Here is a 26158-nt window from a genome sequence, read left to right on the forward strand (position 1 = left end):
CTACTGTTCCTCCTCAGACTGCCCCAACAGATTTTGAGTAGAGTTACATTACCAATCCATTTCACAATCTTGATATTCTAATTCAAAACCTATGTATTAATGTGTGCCCATCTGCATTCCTGGAAAGCTAATCCAATAGTGCATCCTGGAAAATGGCCAATGAAGGTGCTTGGTGTTGCTTTTCAGTCTTAAAACAAAAACAAAACAAAACAAAAAGTATTAAAAAAAAATCCTATTTGGAAGAGTTCTTACAACATGGGACCATGAGGGAAAGCTTTTGAGTTCCCATGTTTGCTTGCTTACTAGCACTTTAACTTGAAAGTGTCTTTCCTACCATCCCTTGGTTTCTCTATATTTAAATTTGTATGTAAGATTACTGCCCTTGAATTGTGTAAGTTTGAGTTTAAGTGGTTCTGAAGCCTCCAGATAAAAGGTGCTGCTTAAACTCAGTGATATTATTTTGACAGTGACAGTTCACCCTCCCCACACACTTTGTATTCTTTTGATCTGCTGATTGTATGAAAGATAACAATGTAACTTCTTTGGCTTTTTCGTTAAAAATTTCTAAAAATTCTGTTGGCATTCTGCTTGAGACAGGTTTTTTTTTGTTTTTTTTTTTTTAATAGCTATGGTGCCTGTCTCTAGTGGCATAGTCCCTGCTCTATGTTGTCTGCTGTTGGAGGTGAGGAGTTTACATTGAAAAAGAACTTTTCAACTTGAAATTCCCAAAGCCCTAGCTGAACACAACACAGTTCAATTTCGACACACTCAGTGTTGGAATAGAGGGCGGCCGCTATGTAAATACTTACCACTGTGTGGATAGAAAGAACAAAGTGTCTTGTACTAAAACAAACTCTATCTTTTAGCTTACAAATGGGAATTTTGAGCAAAGGGCAGCCTTCTATTTTCAAGGTCACTTTACTCATGATGACATTGATGCCATTTATCATGAAAATTTTTGTTCAGTGGTTGGGCATGTGCTCAGTGAGCATCTCCTGTGTTCTAGGCATTTGTAAATTGCTTCCACAAAGTCCAGTAGATCATGGTCCTGGTAGTAATCTAGGAAATGAGCCAAGTTGAACAACCACTTTTATATTCATACTGTTTTCAAATTCTTATTACAAACCTGAGAGGAAGGTTTAGACCATATATAAGTGAGAAAATTAAAGTAGAGAGAGATTAGGTAATTAGCCTGTGGTTTACCCAGCTAGGGAAAGAGCTTAAATTTCCTATGTCCATGTGCTTTCTGTTGTACTACAACTTCCTCTTAGAATTAACATTTATATGTTTTAGAACTTTACAATGGCCCTGTAATCCAAATAGTGCATTTGTATGTTTTAGGGCTCTACAGCAACCCTGTAATCCAGGTACTAGAGATGTTAATACCTTATTTTATAGTTGAAGACATTTGAGATAGCACTGACTTGCCTGATGGTACAGAACTATTAGATAATCAGAACTGAGTGGGGCCTAGACCTACCCTTCATCCTGAATTCTCTGCCCTTTCTTCTCAGCACCTGAGAGGCTAGCGATTTTAATACTTGGCAACATTTATCAAACTGTTACCATGTATAATAAACTATGCCTGATGCTATGAATTGATACTGAAGGAAATAGGATTACACACTTCCACTCCCCTTTCTAATGTAATGGTAGAGATAGGATAATCACATAAGAAAAATACCTAACGTTCATTATAATTAAACAATATAAGCAAAAGTAAACCAGTAACTATAGTGAAGTAAACATGTCACCACTAATGGGAAGCAATTTGAAGCATTATCTGGCTAATACCAAAGAGCCTTCTGAGAAGCTTTTCAGTGCTCGTTCCTGCTGGTTTCTTTTAGGAAAAAGTACGGGTAGTGACGTTTCAGCCTCTTCAGGGCTACTGGCTTCTTCCTTGTAATCTATAACCATGTTCGGGTCTCTCTTATTTTAAGATATAAAATCTTGACAGTTGCCCAGATTCCCTACTCTCTTATCATCCCATCTTCCTTCTCCACTCCCAGCAAAGCTTCTTGAAATGTTGGCTAAACACTCTACTGTCTGGCTGTTTTCTTTCTTTTTCTTCATGACTCTGCTTCTTCTTCCTGTCCCTTAAATATCAGTGACTATTGTGTTATTGTTCTTATTCATAACATTTTGTATATCATAATGGTGTCCAAATCTTCATCTTTAGCTCATTTTTCTCATGCAACTCCAGATTGTTTCCCTGGATATTCCACAGGCACTTCAAATTGAACATGTATAAAGTGGAGTTCATCATTTTCTTCTGTACAACTGGCTCTGTTCCTGCTTTCTTGTTAGTTAATGGTATCACCAGTCACCTGGTCACCTGAACTGGAAACCTGGGAGTCATTTTTGACTTTACCTTCTCCCTCAGTCCCTGTAATTTCTGAATAGTTTGCTTTTTAACATGATCATGAATATGCCTCTGCTTTCTATTTATTCTACCACTGAATGACTTCAAGCTCTCACGATCTGTCTGCTGTATTCTGGCAGTATCTTCCTAACTCTTCCCCCTACCTTCAGTCTTGTTTCCCTCATATTCACCAGCTCCAGGATGAGTTTTCCCTAAAAATTAGTTGTTGTATTCCCTTCCTTAAAACCTTTCAGTTTTTTCTGTTTCCTATAGGATAACATTAAACCTCCTAATGTAGTATACAAGATCTCCTCTGAGGTTCCTATTTAGATGCTCCGGATGATGTCTACCATTGGCAGGCTGCTTTGGCAACATCAGATATTTTGTGCTTACTCATATATACCATAATACATTTTGACTGCCGTTCCTTTTCTTATGATATCCCTTCTTTTGTACGTATATCCTTCTCCCTTCTGATTATTTTAGAAAAAATGCCTGATACCTAATAGTTGAAATTACAGAGGTCAATTTTAGCTGCCTATATTTTGATTAATATTTAATATGGTCATAGGACAGCCCTTTAAGTAATGAGTTATCAGGTTGTCAGAAGTTAGCATGTTGTTTAATATTACCTGTTTTAATGTATGCATGAGTCCTTCTCAGTATTTATCTTCTCAGATGCTGGAGTCATTCAATGTTTGGACCCTTAGCTGATGCTAAACAGAAAGGACCCTACCCAAACTCAGAACGAAAAAAGATGACATTTTGTATTATTTAGGAGTAGGTCCAGTTATAGGTAACTAAAAAATTGAGAAGAACAATGGCTTAAGCAAAATAGGTTATTTATCTGTCACTGAAATTTCCAGAGATATGTACCAGTATGGCAGCTCAGTTACATGAAGTCCTCAGCGATGCAAAGCCCTTTCAGCTCTTCGTCCCACTTTTCTTAGTGTATATTCCTTGGGTTCACTGTCTGGTGGTATCAGTTTTCTAGGCAACAGATGGAGGAAGAAACAAAGAAGGAGGGCAAATGGCACACTCTGGTCATCTTTTAAGGATGATTCCTAGAAGCTGCCACAGAATACTTGGTTTCTATCCCATCAGCTAGAACTTAGCCAGCACTCATTCCCAAATACAGTTATCCAGTTAAAGGTTCTTTGACTATGGAAGAAGATAATGGATTTTGAGGGACAGATATTAAAGGATTCACCCAAACTATTTAGCCTGGTGTTCAATCTGTACCTTCTTTTTCAGACCTTTCTCCAATTACTTATCCACATGAATCCTATGCACCAGCCAAAAGCCTTCTCCTTGCCCTTTTTTGAAAGTGATCAACTCCTCTTCTAAATCTTGTAATACTTTTCATCTGTATTGCAGATAATATGCTCAACTGTTATTGCTGTCATTTGTCTGTATATGTAGCTTCCCTAAATTGTAAGCTGTCACCACAGTATATGTTTATAGGGTCAGTGACCGAGTATCATATGTCTTGTAATGCCTAGTCTAGTACTTTATAAGTAATTGGTTTTCAATAAATACTTCTTACGTGAGTAAATACATAATTCGATGATTTCTTGGTTTCTTGTAGCATTTTAAGAAAGAAAGATGGATCAGCCTAGTGGAAGAAGTTTCATGCAAGTATTATGTGAAAAATACAGTCCTGAAAATTTTCCTTATCGCCGTGGCCCAGGGATGGGAGTCCATGTCCCAGCCACACCTCAGGGCTCTCCTATGAAAGGTAAGAAAGATGGGACCTAAAACACTTATTTAGTGGAACTTACTTAGAATGTTAAATCACAATGTTGCCTTGTTTGCAAATGATTTATTTTTAATTACAGTCAAATAATCTTTCCTCCTTGTTATGATTTCAGTTTTCTAAAGAACATAACAGGACTGGTTTTCCTCCAGATTGACTAAGAGATATTTTAGTTGCATGTATAGGACAAGAATAAATTTGAGTGATAATATCTCAAACGCATGTTCTTTTATGGAACATAGAGGGTACAAAACAGTACAGGACTGGCCTGTGCCCTCCAGGACCTTATAGCCTAATTGGTTTACAAGACATTCACATTTACAAAGGTAAATCAACACAAGACAATTTATGTTGAGCCAAATGAATGGTATAGTGACTGGGAAAGAAATTTAAAAGATAATTAATATGATCAAAAAATGATTCAAAGCTGTGAGATTTTAACTAGTCCTTCAAGAATGTAGAATTTGGTTAGAGATGAGATACATTCTAGGAGAGGGATTAGATGTGATCAAAAATCTGTAACTAGAAATGTGCAGGGTATATTTTTGCTTGCCTTTTTGCTTAGCGTTGCAATTGAGAGTTCTTGGAAGTAGTTTTTTGTAATTATGGGGGATTAATATTGAATCACTGTTTTAGTTCTTACTTTCAAAGGTTACTGAGTGTTTGCTGTTTCTAAATACAATAATTTTATCTCTATGTAACCTGAAATGGCAGAGAGAAGTGGATTTCTTGGTAATTTTTTTTGAGGGGGATCCATTCCCATTCTGAGAAATATGTTGCTGAAAGTAGCAAGTTGAAAACCATGTAATTTGAGGTCTCCATTAACAAAGTATTACTTTGATGAGTCCTTGTTTAATACCAAATGGGAAAAGAGTGATTGCATTCTCATGTTTATCCTTTTTAGTAGAGATTGTGAGAGTGATTTTATTGACACATGTGTTTTTGAAACAGGCAGTAGTCAAAAAGTCATTGCCTCGGTTTGACCAAATTCAGTGAATAGTGTAAGACTCTGAAACACTTTCTCCCATTATAGTTATATTTTTAAAGAAGGCTAATTTTCATAAGGGACAAATTCTGTAGGGATATGAAATGGAGATAATTGATAGACAAGAGTGAGAGAGATTAGAGTTCTGAATGGATACACTTAAGTGAGGAAGATTTCTTGAATGATATAAACTTAACAGAAGTGATTTAGTAGATTAATGGTTTGAGATGATTTTCAGAGGCACAAAATATAAAGATACACATCAGATAGAGAGAAAAGAGCCATCCAGAATACTTCGGAACTAAATTTAAAAAAGAAAGAATTGAGACCTGTTAGAAAGTACTGGTAGTCCACACATGAATTTCATGGATCTCTTTTTCAGATGGTAAGATGATAGCGTGGATGAGGGCTCTGTTGTTGGTAATTGAGATAAACAATCCTGCTATGAGTTAAAGCCTAAAGGACTTTTTTTGGTGGTACTGGTGCAGTACTTCTGAGCTCCTCCTGGGCAATAACTGGGTGTCTCTTCTTAGAATTCAGTACCCTTTGGTCCCATTATATCCTGTATTTTCTAGATCCTTGTGTAATTTCACACAGTTTGATTTTTGTTTCTTGACAATTCCTGGGGGCTGAACATAGGTAGACTAGAATTTGGCTGATATGGAAAGTATTTTGTGTCTCCCATCATTCAGATCGCCTCAACCTCCCAAGTGTACTAGTGTTGAACAGCTGTGGAATAACCTGTGCAGGAGATGAGAAAGAAATTGCTGCCTTCTGTGCTCATGTGTCAGAACTAGATCTGTCTGACAACAAACTCGAAGACTGGCATGAGGTGAAGTTTTTATATTGCTACATTTTGGTGAAAAGCAGCAATAACCCTTGTTTATGTTATATGTTCTAAATTCTGTTCTTATTTGATGTCTGTATGGCTTCTTGTTGTCTGTATATCTTATTGTCTGTATGTCTGTATGTCAAGATAAATAAGGCCTATAATCCCAGTGCTAAGGAGGCTGAGGCAGGAGGATCACTTGAGCCCGGGAATTCAAGACCAGTCTGGGCAACATAGCAAGAACCCATCTTTAATTAAAAAAAAAAAAAAAAAAAAAAGAGGCAAATAACTGACTCTGTCTATGGTGATTTTTTGTTAGCTTTGTTATTGTTACTTTGTTTTTCATCAAGGTGAAAATCGCTAAGGAAATTCAGGCATCAAGAGGTTCATTAGTCTTTGTCAGCTTAAACTGCTAACAGTGCATTAAATTTTCTACTGTTTCACTAATTTATGCATCCTATGCTCATTCTCTACTTCTACTTCAATATAAATATTGACTGAATGTTCAGTAATGTAAATTTTACTGAAAATTGACATAAAATTGATTGTTGAAACTGAGATTATAAATATATTTATTTTTGTTATTGAAATTTATTCAAATATTTTACAACTTTTCTTATGTTATCAGATCCCTTGGGTGGTTTGACATAACTGATGTGTTGACCTCAGAGTAACTATAAACTACACACATAGTTTGTAAAAGTACACAAATACAGTTTTGTAACATTCTCTTATTATTATATATAACATTACCTACCTGCTTATAACATTACCTGATAGAAGCTACCCTGAAGAATAAGGTTAAAATGTTCTTCCTCCTTGGTTCATTCTTCTGCCTTAATTTGGGCTCTTACTTTTTGATGGGACTTTAGGAAGACTTTCCTAATGGGTTTTCCTGGATCCGGCTTTATTCTGCTTCCGCTAAGCTGTCTTCCATAGTGCTACCACAGACTCCTTTTACTACATGAAGCATGATTATGACGCTGTCCTGCATAAAGGCCTATAGTTGCCTTTCTTTGCCTGGAAACTAAGGTCTGACTCTGTAAGCATGGCTGTTCATCATATGGCCCTTTGCTATTTCTAGAACTTTTGCTCCCTCTTTAGCCATATACTTTTACTTGCAGCTCATGATAAACTCGAAATAAAAAGCTTCCTTGCTTTTATTCATTCTGAACCCACTGCTGTCTTTCTTCTCTTGTCTACCTGGCCACTTCCTATTTATCCTTCAAGACTTGGCCCAAGTTGCTATTCGTCTGTGAAATTTTCCCTGGCTGTCTCACAGACAGATTATCCCAGAGCACCTACACTATACCAGTATGAAAGGATTTATCACAGTCAGGTGTGATGACTTGCTTACTTCACAGTTTTCCTAATAGACTATGAGCTTATTCCAAGTGGAGATTTTTATCTTTTTTTAAATCATAAGCCCAGCATACCAAGTAGTCAAATGTTTGTTGAGTGTGTTAATCATTAAATGATTATATTTTAAGAATTGCTCAAGACCTCTTGTTCCAACTTTTCCTGTGATCTTAAGAAATTCACTTAATCCTTTAGAGCTTTAGTTTGCTCATCCATAAGATAGGCTTGCTGATAAAATTAATCATTGAAACACTTAGTAGATATTGAATGCTATACAAATTCTAAGACAGATTTCTTGTTTAAGAAAAACCTATCCATAACCTAGTTTTGGTAAGCTTTTCTTATATTTATCTATTTTATGCCCTTGTTTAATCTGGTAACTGTGTTCTTGGTTATATTTCCTACTTTTATTAGGATTTTAACCAAAATTCTTTGCAATGCATGTCACCTATTTCTGAGTGATTTATTAACATATGCAGATATGTAGGGCTATTATAAGAAATAACTTCTATTTGTATATGTATTTATTTACTTATCTGAACAACTTGTATAGTTTACTGTTTAACAAATTACAGATTGTGCCTTCTTGGTCCTCTGCAACATTTAATTGCCACACATGCTTTGTCTGCACTTCAAATTTGTTTCTTTGGAAATACAAAATTTTACAAAGGTTTTGTGCTTTGACCATGTATATAAGCTTTTGCTAATTACTGGGAACAGTTTAATAGTGATATAGTTGCTACCTCAGGAGGAAGATGTGTATAGTACAGATCAGTACACAGTGTGTAAACTAAGTAATTCAGCATTTTTCTCTGCTTAGACAAAGGTCTGTGTTAAATTTTTCTCAAGCCACATTGACATGTACCCAAAGGGCCACATACTTATTTATACTGTATTTGTACTCAGTTTGCATATTCCTAAGTGCTCTATTGTCTGTTTTCAGGCAGTTTTCAAGTAAATATTTGTTGCTGTTACTTTCAGGTATCCATTTTCCAATTTATTTTTGTTTTCATCATTCCTTTATTATTTCCTCTTTATCCTTAACTGTAGTTGATCCCAGTCTTCTAGAGGATATATCAGAACATAGAGAAGGGAGAAATATGACAAAAGAATGTTGATTTTTAGGATTGATTAAACTCTTTGCCAGGCTACAAATGCTTCATAAGTTGCCAGTTTTAGGACATTACATTTCAACCCCATTATAACCCATATATCTGATTACCAAAAAGATAATTTGTCCTTAGCCATTAACGGAATTTATTTCAGCCAGTACTGATAGGGCAATGTGGAACCAGTTGTATATTTTTCCCTTAGTTTTTTGGATGACCAAGAATATTATAGGTTATGAGTAACTTCTTTTGTAGCTTAATTTGCTGGCTGCTGTATATCCAGAGACTAAGATAAATATGGATGAGAAAAGTAATACTTTTGGGGAGGCAAAGATTTGCCTTCACCCTTCTAAAATTGGGCACCTATGTTTAAAAATAATGTAATTTTTTAGCTTTTGACTTGAATTTTTGACTGAGTAGATCTTTGTCTGTCCTTTCCCAAGGTACCTTCTTTTTACTCCATTACTTATCAAAACCATTTTATGAAAGAAATTAAACCTAGTGGTTGAGAGGAGGGAGGAAGTAGCCACTCAGGTAAGGTAGAGAATAGCTTAGGTGTAGATGACAGATTGATATCTTAAAACCCTTTTCCCATTTTTCTTAAATCTTCAATTTCTTCCTTTTTAGAAGCCAAAGTAAAGGGTCCCCTATTAAATGATAGAATTGTAGAAACCTAAAAGGTGATCTGAGTTCATCTCCATGTTTCTGCACATGAGCATACTCATTCCAGTTGGAGGAGTCTTTTTTATTTTTAGAATTTAAAAAAGAGAAGTCAGTATACTGCCCTAGAAACTCATGAAATGTTTGTCAGCTTTTGGTACTGGGAAATTTTTCTGTCATAAGTAAATTTATCTGTGTAATGAATATTACGTCTTCCTGAGCCTTATCAGTTTGAGGTTACGCAAAAAAACCTTTTTTATTTCATCCCTTTAAAGAAAATATTCATTTATTTCTAACATTTGTTATTTTTCCTGCTTGAATGGTTAAATTCTAGTCCAGTTTTATCTTTTAGGATATTCTAGAGTTAACAAGTCATTATTCTGAATATTTATTTTCCCTGTGCGGTAATGCTGATGCCGACTGTGGTGATTATGTCATATATCTGCTAGCTTTGGGAAATCTCCCAGAAATTGTTTCAGAACCCTTAAATTGACTATTTTTTAAAGTGTTTTCCTCTTTATTATAAAAATAAAATATGAGTGGTAGTAGTTAGCAAAGAGTTTATGTTTTATTTTTATTTAACTGGGGTTGTCCTATAATTGAGTTATTCTTTATGCTTTAGTTGGAGCATATTTCCTGTCCCCCTCCCACCCCCACAAAGAGGTTAAGTATAGCTGGTAAGCATCTTCTGTATGAAAGTTCTTGATATGGGTATTCAGTCATAGAATGCAGTATAGATTGGTTCCTGCATGAACTATTTAGCTGTGTTTTAGTCACAGACTAAGCTCCAAATACTAGCCATATATTGCACAAATGTTTGGTACCATTTGATTGCAAAAGGGATCAAGCAAGAGGATATGTGCACACTGGTATAAATTCCTTACACTTTAAACAGAAGCCTAGTGTATTTTCTCTAAAAGTCAGCTCATTTCTTCATTTGTACAATGAAGATAAAAATGGTACCCACTTTATAGGGTTAGTGTGTGGAATAAGTGAAATAGTGAATGCAGGGAACTTTTTCTTCTCACCCACTCTTCTGAAACTTCTTGGAATTAATCTACTTCTCACTGATTTTAGAGCTCCTGAACTGAATGTTTACACAGTAGATCTGATGTAAAATACAGGTTACTTTTTCTTTCTACCCATGGTTCTCCCTCCTGGATACTCTTTTGGCATTACTTCTGGAGCTCTGAAAAGAAAGATATTCAGGTTACAACCCTGAAGCTTGTCCTACCTATGAAGCTTCTGTTTCAGTAGTTATGGTGGAACGTTGGAATCAGTATATTTTAAATTCTGTCAGTGATTCTGTTGAGTAGCCAGGGTTGAGATAATGGTTCATACTGTGCTTATGTTCATAGTAGTTACATTTATTAAATGATTTAGTGCCATTAAGTTATTCAATAAATAAGTGCCACTATGCAGTAGTGAAGTAGGTAAGTACTATATCTGCTTTTATAGCGCTTACATGCTATTGGGGGGATGTGGGGAAACAAGTTTCAAAAAAATGTGTCACTTGCTATGCTAAGCACTTTATATGTGTATCTCATTTAATCCTACCAACAGATGGGAACTGTTTTCCCTATTTTACAAATGAGGAAACTGAGATTTGGAAAGGTTAAGTAACTTGTCTGAAACCACACAGCTAGGAAGTGTTGGAACCTCGTTTGAACCCAGGTTTTTTTACTCTAAAACTAATCCTAACTACTCTTTTCTCCTTTTCTTATAACATTTACTTACAACATTGCCTGGCTGTTTGATGCTTAATACATTTACTGGACATTTAGCATTTATTTCATACTTGTTTAAGCTGATCCTTCTCACAGATTGTACCAAATAGTCTTCAGTCTTCTTTATTCATTTTTTCTAGTTATATTTTTGATGTATAAATATGGCATATTGGAAAGAAAAATGGCTCTGAATTTTAAATCCCAGACTTGACCTTTGTAACTATAAGATCCTTAATCAAATTATTTAACATTTCTGAGCCTCAGATTCCTCATTTATTAAAATGAAAGTAGTAGTATCTTGCAAGCTGTTTTGAGAATTTAATGAATAAACTATATCAAAGAGACTAGTACCATGCAGACCAAATAGTTAAGGTCAGTAATGCTCATTTTCTTTTTTTCCTTTTTGTCTACCAAGTTGCTAGCTAAATCGTTGATAATCTTGTTTTCCCTTTCATTATATAGTTATGGATTTTGTTTGTTTTTGAGTAAACATATTTTAAAGTTTGGTACATCTTTAAACCAAATTGAAACTGTTTTCTAAGTGATTGTGATAATATAATCAAACTTAACACATGAATTACTACCAGGTGAATTTTAACCTTTAATTAGCCTTAATATTTTTTTTTTTTTTTTTTTTTTTTGAGACGGAGTCTTGCTCTGTGCCCCAGGCTGGAGTGCAGTGGCGCGATCTCGGCTCACTGCAAGCTCCGCCTCCCGGGTTCACGCCATTCTCCTGCCTCAGCCTCCCGAGTAGCTGGGACTACAGGCGCCCACAACCGCGCCCAGCTAATTTTTTGTATTCTTTTAGTAGAGACGGGGTTTCACCGTGTTAGCCAGGATGGTCTCGTTCTCCTGACCTCGTGATCCGCCCGTCTCGGCCTCCCAAAGTGCTGGGATTACAGGCTTGAGCCACCGCGCTCGGAGCCTTAATATTTTGCTAAGAATGAGAGGAAGGAGATATTCAAAGAGAATTATAGGAAGTAATCTCAACTCTTTAAGAAATGTCATCAAAACTATCTTTTCTCCACTTATCAAAGAGAACATCACATAGAGCAGAATCAGAAGCCTTTCTAAAGGCAACATAGGAAATCTTCCTTTTTACCATTAAGTTCTGTTATGTACCAGTCAGTTCTGCCACTATTTCATTGAAAGATTAAATTATTTGCCAAGGTTTGTTGAAATCACTTATGTCCCTCTGTGAGTACCGTTACTAAATAGGACTCCTTGATGTAAACAGCCCTTTGCCTGGAGACCCGCTCCCCTAGGCTTTCTTGAGCATGACTGCTATTTAACAGCTCTGATTACTGCCTGATAATGCTTTTCTTTTTTTCTCCTTAGGTCAGTAAAATTGTGTCAAATGTTCCTCAGTTGGAGTTTCTAAACCTGAGTTCCAACCCTCTGAATTTGTCGGTTTTAGAAAGAACATGTGCTGGGTCCTTCTCTGGGGTTCGCAAACTTGTCCTCAACAACAGCAAAGCTTCTTGGGAGACAGTCCACACGATACTGCAGGAGTTACCAGAGTAAGCCCAGAGAGCATGAGGGCAAGGGAGCTATGTTGCCATCTGTGTTAGTACATAGGATTACTGCTGATCTCCCACCCAAGAAATACTAGAACTGCAGATTGAGTGGAGAAAGAGGTTAGAAAAACGAAGTTATTGGAATGAAAATGTGCGGGTAATCTAGTAGCATTTCCAGTGGAATACATGTTCAGTGTTGAGTAGCACCAAGACATGGGATATGTCATCTCTGGGCTAGAAAATACCCCTGAGAAGCACTTATCACTCTAAATCAACTCAGCCTTACTCCATTTTAATCTTCTGATATGAGAATTGAGCCTCAGCCCTTTTCTTTGGGAGGAAAAAGTCATAGTATCACTAAAATGTGTTAACATTCAGATGATTAAGTACCTAGCTGATCTGATGGGAAAAGTGACCTAGTATTATTTTCAATAAATTAAGAAAGAAATTATATTTTAGTCAATTAAAAAATGCTTTATTATGTTTCGTTTGTCTCTATCTTTGTATTTACATGTAAGTGTGCAAAGGAAATTTAAAGAAGCTGTAGTTTCTTTGACTGTATAAATATGGAAATTCTCAAAGCCCTTCAGAATCTTGTCCCACCCAACTTATTCCATCTTAATTTCGCACTCTCACTCTAATGAGATTGGTTTCCTCACTGCACCCAACACCCAGCATGGCACAGAATGAGCATTTAAGTGCTAGTTTCACTACTAATCATATGACCTTTGATGAGCTACTGAACTTCTTTGAGCTCAGTTTTCTTGTCTGTAAAATGGGCATAATTGCATTTACCTTGCAGAAGTAGGGATAAAATCTGTAATACACCTGGCATAGGGTCTGACACAGGGTAGGGATTCAACAAATGATAGTTATTATTTCTACTTCTAAACATTTGTTCATGTTGTTTCTGGAATTTTCTTCTATGTCCTCTCAACTTGTGGAAGTCCTCCCCTCCTTCAAGGCCATGCATCCTTTCCTGGTTATTCTAACTATAATTTCAATTTCATTCTTATGTGAATGACTATTATACTTACAGTTAGTACTGCTTAATTTAGTACTTAATTAAGCACAAAAGTAATTTTGCACTACCTTACATCATTCTTTGCTATTTCAGTGTGTACTTTAGGTTTTGTCTTCCCAGCTATAGTTTGAACTTCAGGAAGATATCTTGGTATTTTCTCCACAATTCCTAGCAGAGTCTCACATATAGTAGGCACTTATTTATTTATTTATTGAATGAATGAAAATAGATATAAAGTAGAAACTAAACTGCTTTAAACATGAAATATTTCCTTTTGTCTCTGCAGTTTGGAGGAGCTCTTCCTGTGCCTTAATGACTATGAAACAGTGTCTTGTCCTTCTATTTGCTGTCATTCTCTTAAGCTACTACATATAACAGACAATAACCTCCAAGACTGGACTGAAATACGAAAGTTAGGAGTTATGTTTCCTTCACTGGATACCCTCGTCCTGGCCAACAATCATTTGAATGCTATTGAGGAGCCTGATGATTCATTGGCCAGGTTGTTTCCTAATCTTCGATCCATCAGCCTCCACAAGTCAGGTGAGGTTCAGGCTTGTTCTTATTCTACATTCAAATTAACCTGAGCATATGCATGAAATACAATGAAAGTATATTTCTTTCAGTCACAGTTTTATCTTTTTTAGAGTGAATTTTCTATATGACATGCAGATGCCTATGATTGGCTAAATTTAAGACATTGATTTTCATAAATGATCTGATAAATCCTGAGTGGCATAGCATTACGTTGACAGTTTATATTTTATACATTAAAGGGGTCATGCTATGTAAAGAGTGAAATGAAATTCATACACTGGATATTAAAAGACACAGTAAAAATAGTACAAAGAATTACAAAATAGACCATTTTATCTGGACTTAGTTTAAGGAATCCCAACCTGCTATGTCTTTTCAAATGCTGACTTTTTTAGTATCTGTATGTAATTGATTGTCAGTTTATTGCCATTTGATCCTGTGTATCACAGGAATGAATATATTTAGCTTATTTCTTTTTTATTGATAAACTTTATTTTTTAGAACAGTTTAAAGTTTACATCAAAATTCAACAGAAAGTGCAGAGAGTTTTCATATACCTCTTGTTCCCACATATATACAACTTCCCCCACTGTCAGTGACCCACAGCAAAATGGGACATTTGTACCATTTCAATCAATGAACCTATGTTGACTCGTCGTTATCACTCAAGTCCATAATTTACCTTAGGGTTCACTATTGGTGTTGTAAATTCTACAGATCTTCACAGATGTGTAGTGACACATGTCCACCACTGTAGTAACATTCAGAATAGTTTCCCTGCCCTAAAAATCCTCTGTGCTCCAGCTATTTACCCCGTCAATCCTGGCAACCATTCATCTTTTTACTATCTGCATAGTTTTGCCTTTTCCAGAATGTCATGTAGTTGAAATCATACAGTATGTAGCCTTCTCAGATTAGCTTCTTTCACTTAGGAATATGTCTTTAAGTCCTCCATGCCTTTTCATGGCTTGATAGCTTATTTGTTTTTAGTGCTGAATACTATTACATTTTCTGGATGTACTACAGTTTATTTTATCTACTCACCTACTTGCTGAAGGACATCTTGGTTGCTTCCAAGTTTGGACAGTTATGAATAAAGCTGCTGTAAACATCTGTGTACAAGTTTTTGTATGGACATGAGTTTTCAATTCATTTAGGTAAATACTAAGGAGCATGACTGCTGGATCATATGGTAAGAGTATGATTAGTTTTATAAGAAACTGCCAAACCGTCTTCCAAAGTGGCTGTATCATTTTGCATTCCCACCAGCAGTTCAAGAGTTCCTCTTGCTTTACGTCCTAACCAGAGTTTGATGTTCTCAGTGTTTTGGATTTTGACCATTCTAATAGGTACATTGGGGTATCTTGTTTTAACCTGCAATTCTCTAATGATGTATAATATTGAACGTCTTTTCATATGCTTGTTTGCTATCGGTATATCTTCTTTGGTGAAGTGTCTGTTCAGGTCTGTGGCCCATTTTGTAGCCAGGTTGTTTTTTATTCCTTATTGCTAAGTTTTAAGGGTTCTTCATATATTTTGAATAACAGTTCTTTCTGAGATATGTCTTCTGCAAATACATTCTCCCAGTCTGTGACTTTTTTTCTCATTCTCTTGATATTGTCTTTTAGCTTATTTCTTTTCTTTTTTTTTTTGTTTGAGAAGGAGTCTTGCTCTGTTGCCCAGGCTGGAGTGCAGTGGTGCGATCTCGGCTCACTGCAAGCTCCGCCTCCTGGGTTCACGCCATTCCCCTGCCTCAGCCTCCCGAGTAGCTGGGACTACAGGCGCCCACCACCACGCCTGGCTAATTTTTTGTATTTTTAGTAGAGACGGGGTTTCACCGTGTTAGCCAAGATGGTCTGGATCTCCTGACCTCGTGATCCGCCCACCTCGGCCTCCAAAAGTGCTGGGATTACAGGCGTGAACCACCGCGCCTGGCCGTCTTAGCTAATTTCTTAAAACACCTATGTAATTAGAAATAACTCTAACCTACAACTGAAAAAGCATAAACTTAGTTTAATTTACCATAGAGGTTTTAAAAGTGGGAAGTAAGTTTTAAAATCCAGTGTTTTGCACAAGGAAGCTGTTTATTTCATACCTTGACACCCTTGAGCTAACTATTCTTCCTCCTTGATGGAAATGCCATTCTAAGGGATGAGGGTAGTTGTGACTTGGGATAGTTATACACCAGAGACCTCCTAAATTGCTCCTCTGTCTTTACCCCTGCTGAAGGTTGATAAAAATAGGATGGGACTATGTTGTTCTCTGAAATAGACTTGATGCATTGTGAAATTGACCAGCTTCATTATTATAGAAACATTTTTCCTATGTAGAAGACCTGCCTGACTTAGAAGTTAAGTATTGACTTGGAGAATACATGTTTCTCATAGCTATAAGAAGAGTTTCATTTTAGGACTAAAAATCTTAATTTGTTACATATTCTCCTTACTCAAAGGTTCAGGTTTTTGTTTTTGTTTGTTTTAAATTTTAGTTCTCTCTCTCCTGTCACCAAATTCATAATACAGTCACCCCTCCATATTCATGGACTCTTCATGCATTCAACCAACTGCAGATCGAAAATACCGGGGGAAGAAGGGTAGTTGTGTCTGTACTGAACACGTACAGACTTTTTTCTTGTCATTATTCCCTAAACAATACAGTATCACAATTATTTACATTGTATTAGCTATTAAAAGTAACCTAGAGGTAAAGTAAACAGGAGGGTTTGTGTAAGTTATATGCAAATACTATACTACTTTATATAGGGGACTTGAGCGTCTGTGGATTTTGATATCTGTAGGAGGTCCTGGAACCAGTCCCCCATAGATACGAGGGACAGCTGTATTTAGTTTCTGGTTCTGTCAACCTTGCCTCATTTTAGAATTTTTCAGGTAAAAAATTTGAGTATGTTAGTATCAACTCTGATCAATAGTTTTATTCCATGAGTCTATATTTGAATGAAATGAGTTGGTCACATAGCTTTCTTTAAATTATGTAATCATGGCATACATCCTGCTTATTGATGAAACTACCAGTAACCCCTCTTTATAAGTCATTTTGGTAGAAAATGAGTAGATGAGAGGATGTTAGACAATAACGCTCTTCTTTCTTAACCCCTGGATCACAGAGGTGGGAGAGGCTATGGGGAAGTTTTTGTGGTTTTAACTATGTTCTACTCTTGCCTTGGATAAAGAAAACTTTCAGACCATTTAGTTTATGATCATTTTTAACATTTCAGAAGTTATTAATTGAGCTAATATTTTTGCTATGCTTCTTTTCTTCTTTGTGTGCATCTCTGGATTTACTTAATATATTTCTCAAATTAGGTTTGCAGTCCTGGGAAGACATTGATAAGCTAAATTCATTTCCCAAACTGGAAGAAGTGAGATTGTTAGGAATTCCTCTTCTGCAGCCTTATACCACTGAGGAGCGAAGGAAATTGGTAATAGCCAGGTTTGTTGTCCTGATTGTTTTGCTTTATTTTTGTGAGGCCTTATTGTTTCATTAAAGGAATAATGCACTATTTAGTGGGAGTGCACTATGAATTTATTCATCCTTTGAGCAGACTGTGCTTGAAGGAGCTGCCTCTGTAGCTCCAAATCCTGCTGAAAAGGAATGCGAGCAGTATGATGAGGAAAACATGAAATGTAGTTGGGCTGCTGACACCACTGAAAAATTTCTCTACAAATCTGTTTTTATGCTTTTTAATACTTAGAATATTTGAAGTCCTGTTTGGGGTCACAAAGTAAAAGTACGTACAGTAGGGAATCATTTCTATTATGGTTGTCCTTATTTTCTCTGTTAACGTATTGATTATTCAGATCGCAAATTCCTGAAACTTGGACTGTTTCATTCGTGGAAAACGTTAAGAGAGCAGCATCTGCATTTTCTTCTTGAATGTAGATTGACTTAAATATGACCACCACTATTATCTTCTCTCTAACTCCCCTTACCTTTTGTGTCTCAGCCGCTGCCTCCACATAATTGGGAATTTCCCATGAGTATTTATTTTTGTATGAACCTTTAGCAGAAATAAGATTTGGGCTAAAATGCAAGGGCCATAGAGCTTTGCTTTTTTTCTCTTTGTATACTATACATACTAGTTTTGAAAGGGGAACTGTAGGCTTTAAGGTTCTCTAAAGAAGAGTGGTTCTTTAAACAGGTTGTTGATCTTTGTGACAAGCTAATGCCTAGCAGATCCTTACTGCTTTGTAGTTGTTAACGTACACATTAATATCTTTCTGAAGAAATAAATGTGAGCATACTTTTCTTTGAAGAAGAATACGTCTTGCAGTAGGTCTTGTGCTTTATTTTCTTTACACAATTCTTTTGCAAATATAATAAGTTAATTCTTGAATTATATAACCCAGTTTTACTGACTACTCTCTAGACTAGGCTGTTTAATATGACAGCCATTAGCTATGTGTAGCTATGAGTACTTGAAATATGTCTTGTCTGAATTGAAATGTGCTATAAGGGTAAAATAAATACTGGATTTCAAATATTTTATATGGCTAAAAATGTAAATTAGCTCATTTAAAAATATTGATTACATGTTGAAATGTTTATATATTCTGGATACATTGGGTTAAATGAAATATTAAAATTAATTTCATGTGTTTAATTTTTATTTTTTAAAAATGTGGCCATTAAAGAATTTAAAATTACATATGTGGCTTCATTATATTAATCTAAGTTGGACAGTGCTGCCTAGAATCTTGTTTTGAAAGGGGAGGTATGATTATGAAAGTTCAGTGTCACGTGAAAGTCAAATTCAATTTTTTTTGTCTTTTCAGTTTAGACCACTTTAGTTCATGTCAGTAGTTGTATACAAATGGAACTACATCAAATGTGTCCTTTCAAGAAAATGAGACTGGCCCACAAGCCAATTAGTTTCTTTCTAAAGCTAAATATATAAGTATCTTAAAATACGTCTTTATTTTGGTTTTAACTTATAGATTGCCATCAGTATCCAAACTTAATGGCAGCGTTGTTACTGATGGTGAACGAGAAGATTCTGAGAGATTTTTTATTCGTTACTATGTGGATGTTCCACAGGAAGAAGTGCCATTCAGGTAAAAAATTCCTCATTGGCCAAACACTTTAGAGCGTGGTGATGACAGTTAAGAACTCTTGTGTTAGAGCAAAATGTAATCATTTGTTATTGGACCCTTCTCAGAGAACTTTGTTAAAAAAAAATTTTAAAGAAAAGGAAAAAACACAAGAGCAAACCTATTTTATCTCGTTTTCTACAGCATATTTCTTTTAGCTTTGCACCTGTATTAAGAATGATGGGGTATTTGACAATTCCGGTAGCTCCTGCTGCATACTCCGTATCATTGATTCCTTTTTGATCTTCTTTTTTGGGGTACATTTTTACCTACCCCTCAGATTAGTCTGTTCATTCATGTTGGATCTGCTTTTAGGATATACTAAGTTCTCCGGTTAGGAAGATTTGGCAAATGTGCAGTAAGTTCACAGAATATGAATATGAGAAAAGGACTAGAAAATAGACTCTTGAGGAAATATTAAAGGAATTCGGATGGTGAATATAAAGAGAAATGCTGAGGGCTAAATTAGTAATTAACTTTAAGTATATGAAGAGTTAATAAATGTTGTCTAATGAGGAACTAACTTTAATTCTGTAAATGTAAAAGGAAATGTAGCAGGTACGATATGGGCAAACATACAAGAAAAAAATTACCCCCAAAACAGGTTTCTGGGTATTGGTAACTAGAATTGGTTACTGGAAAAGTTATGCGCTTTTCTTCCTTAATGACTTTAAGGGTAATATGAATACCCATTTGACTGGAGGAGTTTTAGACAAACAGCCTGAATGTCAGTCACATTAGTTGTTCTTTTGGTTACAAAATGCCTGTGACTTTAATTCATTCTGTGATTCTAATTCATTCTTATTGAATGTGTCTATTTTTCCCCCAAAGTTGTTTCTTGTTTATAGATTTTAAGGGGGTTAACATTCTATAAGTCTCAATCAGTGCCATATAACAAGATTTTGTGGTATTATTAGTAGCGTTTTAAAGCTAAGCATTTAAGAATATTAGATGAATTAAGTAAGATTTTTAAGGTAACTTTTAAAAACTATCTGAGAACAACTAAGTAGGGGAAAATAGATACTACTTTATCATTTAACACAACCTAGGTATATTAGGTTAAACCAGATGAAATTTTTTTTAGATAAAAAATGCTTTAATATCTGGTTTCATTTGGTCTAATCTAACATATTAATGGATTTGTTAGATTAATAAATAAAATAGCTTTGAGCATAAGTCTGTCATCACAGTTTATTTAACTTCTAGTCTACTACAAAAGGTTTTTTGTATATAGACAGACACACACGTATACATATATATACATGTACATACATACATGCATATGTACCTACAGTCATCCATTGCTTAATGACAGGGACATGTTCTGAGAAATTTATCGTTAGGTGATTTTATGTTGCGAACATCATAGAGTATACCTACACAAACCTAGGTGGTATAGCCTACTACACACCTAGGCTATATGGTACAGCCTATTACTCTTAGGCTGTAAACCTGTACTGCATGTGACTGTAATGAATATTGTAACACAATGGTAAGTATTTGTGTATCTAAATACATCTAAACATACAACAGGTATAGTGATGATATGGTATAAAAGATAAAAACTGCTATACTTGTCCAAGGCACTTACCATGAAAATCTTGCAGGACTGGAGTTTGCTGTGGAAGAATCAGTGAGTGAGTGGTGAGTGAATGTGGAGGCCTAGGACATTACTGTACACTACTATGGACTTTATCAACATGTACACTTAGGCTATACTACATTTATACAATTTTTTTCTTTCTTTAATAGTAAATCAACCTTAGCTTAGTTTAACCTTTTTACTTTATAAGCTTTCTAATTTTTTAAAACGTTTTGACTCACATAACAACACCTAGCTTAAAATATAAACACATCGTACAACTGTACAAAAGCATTTTGTTTGTTTATATTTTTATTATATAAGCGTTTTTATTTTTTAAATTTTATTTTATTTTTCTACTTTTTAAACTTTTTTTTAATTGAAAATGAAGCCACAAACACACACAAACCACTGTCCTGATCCTGATGTCAGGATCAATATCAGTATCTTCCACCTTCACATCTGTTCTCACTAGAAGGTTGTCAGGGGCAGGACATATATGGAGTCTTTGTCTCCTGTGATAGCGGTGCGTTTCTCTGGAATACCTCCTGAAAGACCTGCCTGAGGCTGTTTTACAGTTAATTTCTTTTTCTTATAAGTAGGAGTACACTCTGAAATAACGATAAATAGTATAATAAGTCCATAAGCCAGTAACATAGTCATTGATTGTCAAGTATTATGTACTGTAAATAATTTTATGTGCTATACATTTATACAGTAGTGTAGTAAGTTTGTTTATACCAGCATCACTCAAATGCTTGAGTGATATGTTATGTTACGATGCTAAGATGTCACTAGGTGACAGGAATTTTTCAGCTGCATTATAATCTTATGGGACCACTGTTGTATGTGTGGTCTACTGTTGACCAAAATGTCTTCATGTGGCACCTAACTATACAGTGAATTGTTTTCTGTCCCTGATGGTATAATTATTCTAAGTGCATTTATACTTCTGTACTAGTTGGTATTCTTGAATGGGAGTCATAGAAACCGGTTTTGATTAACTTTAGTCAGGAGAGGAATTTATTGAAAGACTATTGGGAAAAGAAAAGAATTGTTAGGTAGGATGGAGAACCAGCTTTAGACAGGAACCAAGGGAGTCAAGGATAGATACAGTATGAACTCTTGTTGTGCTTCATATATTGCCGCTGGCAGCGTCATCTCTAGACACCACATGCTGGACTTTACCACTGGACACTAGCAGCTACATCATTGGACTTTTTATTCCCTCATGAGTGCTGAAAATAATCTCTCACTGTCCTTTTTTTTCTCCATTTAAAAAATATTTACTAAGTACTTACCATGTGACTAGCAGTGTTGTAGGTGCGGTTAGTAGAAGTGAACAAAGTTCCTACCTTCATGGAGCTCATATTCTAATGGGTTTTCTCACACACCTTTACTTCATTCCCCAAGAATCAAAAGTCTACATGGGACCAACTGGCTATGTTTAGGACATGTACTCACACCCCATCTCAAGATATAGGGAGGTGGATTATCTGCTCCATTTTAGCTTCTGCAGGTGGGGTAAAATCTTGTTTCCTCTGATCTTGGGACTTTCCCTCAAATAGGAACAATTCAGAAAAACAAATAGTGTGTATTACTGTCTTCTATTAGGACTCTTCAATATCTACACATACATTTTCCCCATTTTTAAAAATTACTACATTTAAAAAAATTATTCTTATCTTCCCTAATGCATTCCTTGCACAAATGAAAATACATTTCTCTCTCCTTAAATGACATAACCTAAGTCTTATGAATTGCTGCATCTAGTTCCCAGTCTTGGATCTTTGGGTGGTATTCATTTATCCTTTATTTCCATATCTTTAAATCTGTTGATTCAGTTGTAAACTTAACTACCCTGGTATATACTGTTTACAGAATAATGGGAAAAATAGAGAAGAAAGAAAAGGAAAGTTAGTTAAAGTTCACAAACAATTACATGAAACAGGAAAGAACAAAATATACATGTGGACTGATGCTCTCATTTTTCTACACTGGGGCTATAATTGGTATTTACGACTTCCCTCTTCCATTATTTGCCTTTGTTTCTTTGCTTGCAACTAACTTTGCCTGCAGATGACTTTGTTGGACAGTGTTCTGTACCTCTTTGTTGGGGGAGAGGGGTGGATCTCAGTCTTTTCTGGTAAAATCTACACTCTTGGTAGTTTTACTTGTGTTGGGTTTTAGTAGTCTTAGATTACTTTTTACCACTAGGCCTGGTAATACCAGCAGATACCACCAGGGTTCCATCCACACTCGTATATTACCCCTCTTGCATTTCTCCTTGACAGTCAAGATTACTTATCTTAGCTGACAAGCTGATTTTTAAGTGGGGATTGTGGGTAGGGGACGACTTTTCCTAGTAATTTGTAGAACTTAAATTCAGTACTTGGAAGTCTCAGCTTCCAGTTGGAATAATTGTTGTAGCACTAGTGCAGACGTGCCTCTCGGGTTCTAAAGCTTCTAAACCTAGAAATATGAAATAAGAGTTTTGCAAGTTAGTCACTGGATGTAATCATGAGCTGTATTGTGTTTTTCACATTTACCCTTGAGTTTGCAGACCTGTCTGCTCTGACAAAGAACAACTGGTATCACTTTTGTTCTTCAAGATGCATACTTACTGAAGAGTTAAATGGGAATATGATAAGGAATCATCATCCAGTTTTTAGTGGTGCAATGTCTTTCTGTTTCCTTTTAGGGAAGTGGTGTTGCTTTTGCTTCAGTGCTTTTGTTGAAACGGATTCATAGACCACCTGTTTATTCTAATCCTAAAGACTCCATGACCAATTAGCTATTGCAAAAGATTCATGCATTCGGACTATTTTACTTGCTGTTCTGGCCTTGCTATTTATGTGATTATACCTACTTTCCCATGCACTAGTGGTTCAATGCCACTGCTTGGTTTCTCCCATCCTTCATTAAATTGAAATGGGCAACATGATTTCAGTGTCTCTTATCTGCATCCCTGACCTATAAAGTGTTTTCAGATGTATGGGTGCTCTACTTCCTACTATATTTTCAAGGTCTTAGAGTAGGAAGTATCTTCTGGGTCCTTTTAGGATTTGTAATGGAGAAGAGGTAGGACATGAGTGACACAATAATAATAATAATGATCTCCATTATCATACTTATTTTCTTTCTTTTTTCTTTTTCTTTTTTTTTTTTTTTTTTTTGTGGCGAAGTCTTGCTCTGTCACCCAGGCTGGAGGGCAGTGGTGCGTTCTTGGCTCACTGCAAGCTCTGCCTCCCGGGTTCACTCCATTCTCCTGCCTCAACCTCCCGAGTAGCTGGTACTACAGGCGCCCATCACAACGCCCGGCTAATTTTTTTGTATTTTTAGTAGAGAAGGGGTTTCACCATGTTAGCCAGGATGGTCTCGATCTCCTGACCTCGTGATCCGCCCGCCTCAGCCTCCCAAAGTGCTGGGATTACAGACGTGAGCCAACGTGCCTGGCACATACTTATTTTCTATGTGTTTTTCCATATAAATAACTAAAGCCTTGCAATTCTTTTGGTGTTTTGTAATTAACCCTACTGAGCATGCTGTTATCCGAGCTAGTAGAGCAGAGTGAATGAGGAATAAGTTTATTCTTGGAAGAAAATTCTCTCAGGCAGGGGGATTTTACTGCCTTTGTAAGCAAGAAAAGATCAGTTTCATTTGACAGGGGAGGAGGGGCTACCCAGTTAGCAAGGGGGGCCTAAGTGAGAATTAGAGATTTAGGATACTCTTACTCATGTCAGAATCCTCCTGTATACCTCCATTCTAATTCTCCTTCTTTTTGTTTTCTAATCAATTCTCCATTGTATATGTAATAGTATCAATATGTATGCAAATTTAAGTGACTTGTAATTCAGCAACCTAGAGCATCAAACCCTGTGCATTTGTTTTTCTGGTTACATCAGCTCTATTTTTGTAAGAGAAAAAAGATCATTTTCTTAATAGTACCTGCATTTCAGTCTGTGCCTAAAGCCTAGTTTATGGAGATTTGACCTTAACATTTTCTTTAAGCTATTTTGTATCCTCAGAACAGCAGATGTTCTACCTCAGAGTTTTGAATTCTTCATGTCCCGCATATTGTTCTGTTCTCAACAGCACTCTCTAAATCACCAGCACAGTACAGCACTCTCTAAAACAGTCCATGTGACCACAGGTGATAATTATTTCATTACTCCATGTCAAGGACTTACAGAATCCCTTTAACACTAATAGGATATTTACTGGCCTCTTCTAGACCAGAAACCAATCCTAAATTGTGCTTACTTACCTGAGGAACTATTGCCTGTAATCCACTCCTTGGTACCAATTTCTTAGTACAAACAACAGAAATCAATTCTGGCCAACCAAAGTAGAAGAGGAATTTAGTAAAAGAATAATGAATATTGTGTGGCCTACAGAATAGAAAAGATCAGAAAATTTCAAGTTTGAGCAGGATTGATGGGAAGCAAGGTACAGCCAAGGTTTCTGTTATCTCACTATACAAACAACATGCTTCTGACACTGGTCATTTTACATTAGTCATTTTACTAGTTCGCTTCCCTGAGCTTTTCTTCATTGCCCTCAGACACTTAAAGCCATGCTTTTGACTTCTTTGCTTTTCTGTATCTCTTGTGAATAATCTCTGTTAGACCTTGTGTCCTTGCATTACTCCTGAAGCTTTAAAATCCCAGTTACGGTTAGACAGTCTTATATCAGCTTCCCATGTTCTAGCTTCCAAGGAATGGAGAAAGAGAATATCTACTCCTCTTCAGTTTGTATAGTAGGAAGTGGTTCCAGCGTCTCACCTATCTTTGGTTTTCTAACAGTCAGAAGGGCATTCAGATGCTGGATAGCCAAAGTTGGCATATATCTACTATAGTACCAGTTCCTTAGTAGTTGTTCATACAAGTCCCCTGTGGAATTACCCATTCACACAGCAAATGTCTTTTGAGCCCTTGCAGTATACCGGGAACTATTAGGCTTTTAAAAAGGAACTATAATAGTATTCATGCTGATGGCCAGAGTGAGTGGCGAATAACAGCAGAGGAGTTGCATTAAAATGCATTTGTTATGAAGTATGTATTTGTTATGGAATAGCTATATATATACAGAGTATTAGTATTATACTTATCTCTTTCTCTTCCAAATTATATCCATAATCTCTCTGTAAAATGTCAGTGAATAGCACATAGTACTGTGTATAGTTAGTAAAAGGTGGAATTTGACCCTCTACATCATTCAGTGTCTCTTATAAAATTGAGCTTTACTTTCCAGGTAGGATGGAGGTATCCATTTATTTGGAGAAAACATTCCTTTTCATTTAATGAAATTTTTAAAGAAATCAGTGATCAGTGTTCAACTCAATTTTCCTGTAGATTCTTTTTTTTTTTTTTGAGACGGAGTCTCGCTCTGTCACCAGGCTGGAGTGCAGTGACACCATCGCGGCTCACTGCAAGCTCCGCCTCCTGGGTTCACGCCATTCTCCTGCCTCAGCCTCCGAGTAGCTGGGACTACAGGCGCCCGCCACCTCGCCCGGCTAATTTTTTGTATTTTTAGTAGAGACGGGGTTTCACCGTGTTAGCCAGGATGGTCTCGATCTCCTGACCTCGTGATCCGCGTGCCTC

The 26158-nt window shown here is 36.1% G+C and overlaps 1 protein-coding gene across 6 annotated transcripts in view; it reads left to right on the plus strand.

The window, feature by feature from the left end:
• LOC102116928 (tubulin-specific chaperone cofactor E-like protein) overlaps window positions 1-26158 on the plus strand; it is a 167610-nt gene that overhangs the window by 17703 nt on the left and 123749 nt on the right. For all 6 annotated transcript variants that reach the window (XM_045370899.3, XM_045370898.3, XM_045370895.3 and 3 more), the window contains 6 exons: window positions 3951-4100; window positions 5796-5935; window positions 12126-12307; window positions 13615-13871; window positions 17189-17315; window positions 18821-18937. In XM_045370899.3, coding sequence (XP_045226834.2) covers window positions 3968-4100; window positions 5796-5935; window positions 12126-12307; window positions 13615-13871; window positions 17189-17315; window positions 18821-18937 — 956 coding nt within the window. In that variant the 5' untranslated portion in view covers window positions 3951-3967. The remainder of the gene's footprint in view (window positions 1-3950; window positions 4101-5795; window positions 5936-12125; window positions 12308-13614; window positions 13872-17188; window positions 17316-18820; window positions 18938-26158) is intronic.

Source organism: Macaca fascicularis, chromosome 14, assembly GCF_037993035.2.
Source record: "Macaca fascicularis isolate 582-1 chromosome 14, T2T-MFA8v1.1".
Lineage (NCBI taxonomy): Eukaryota > Metazoa > Chordata > Mammalia > Primates > Cercopithecidae > Macaca > Macaca fascicularis.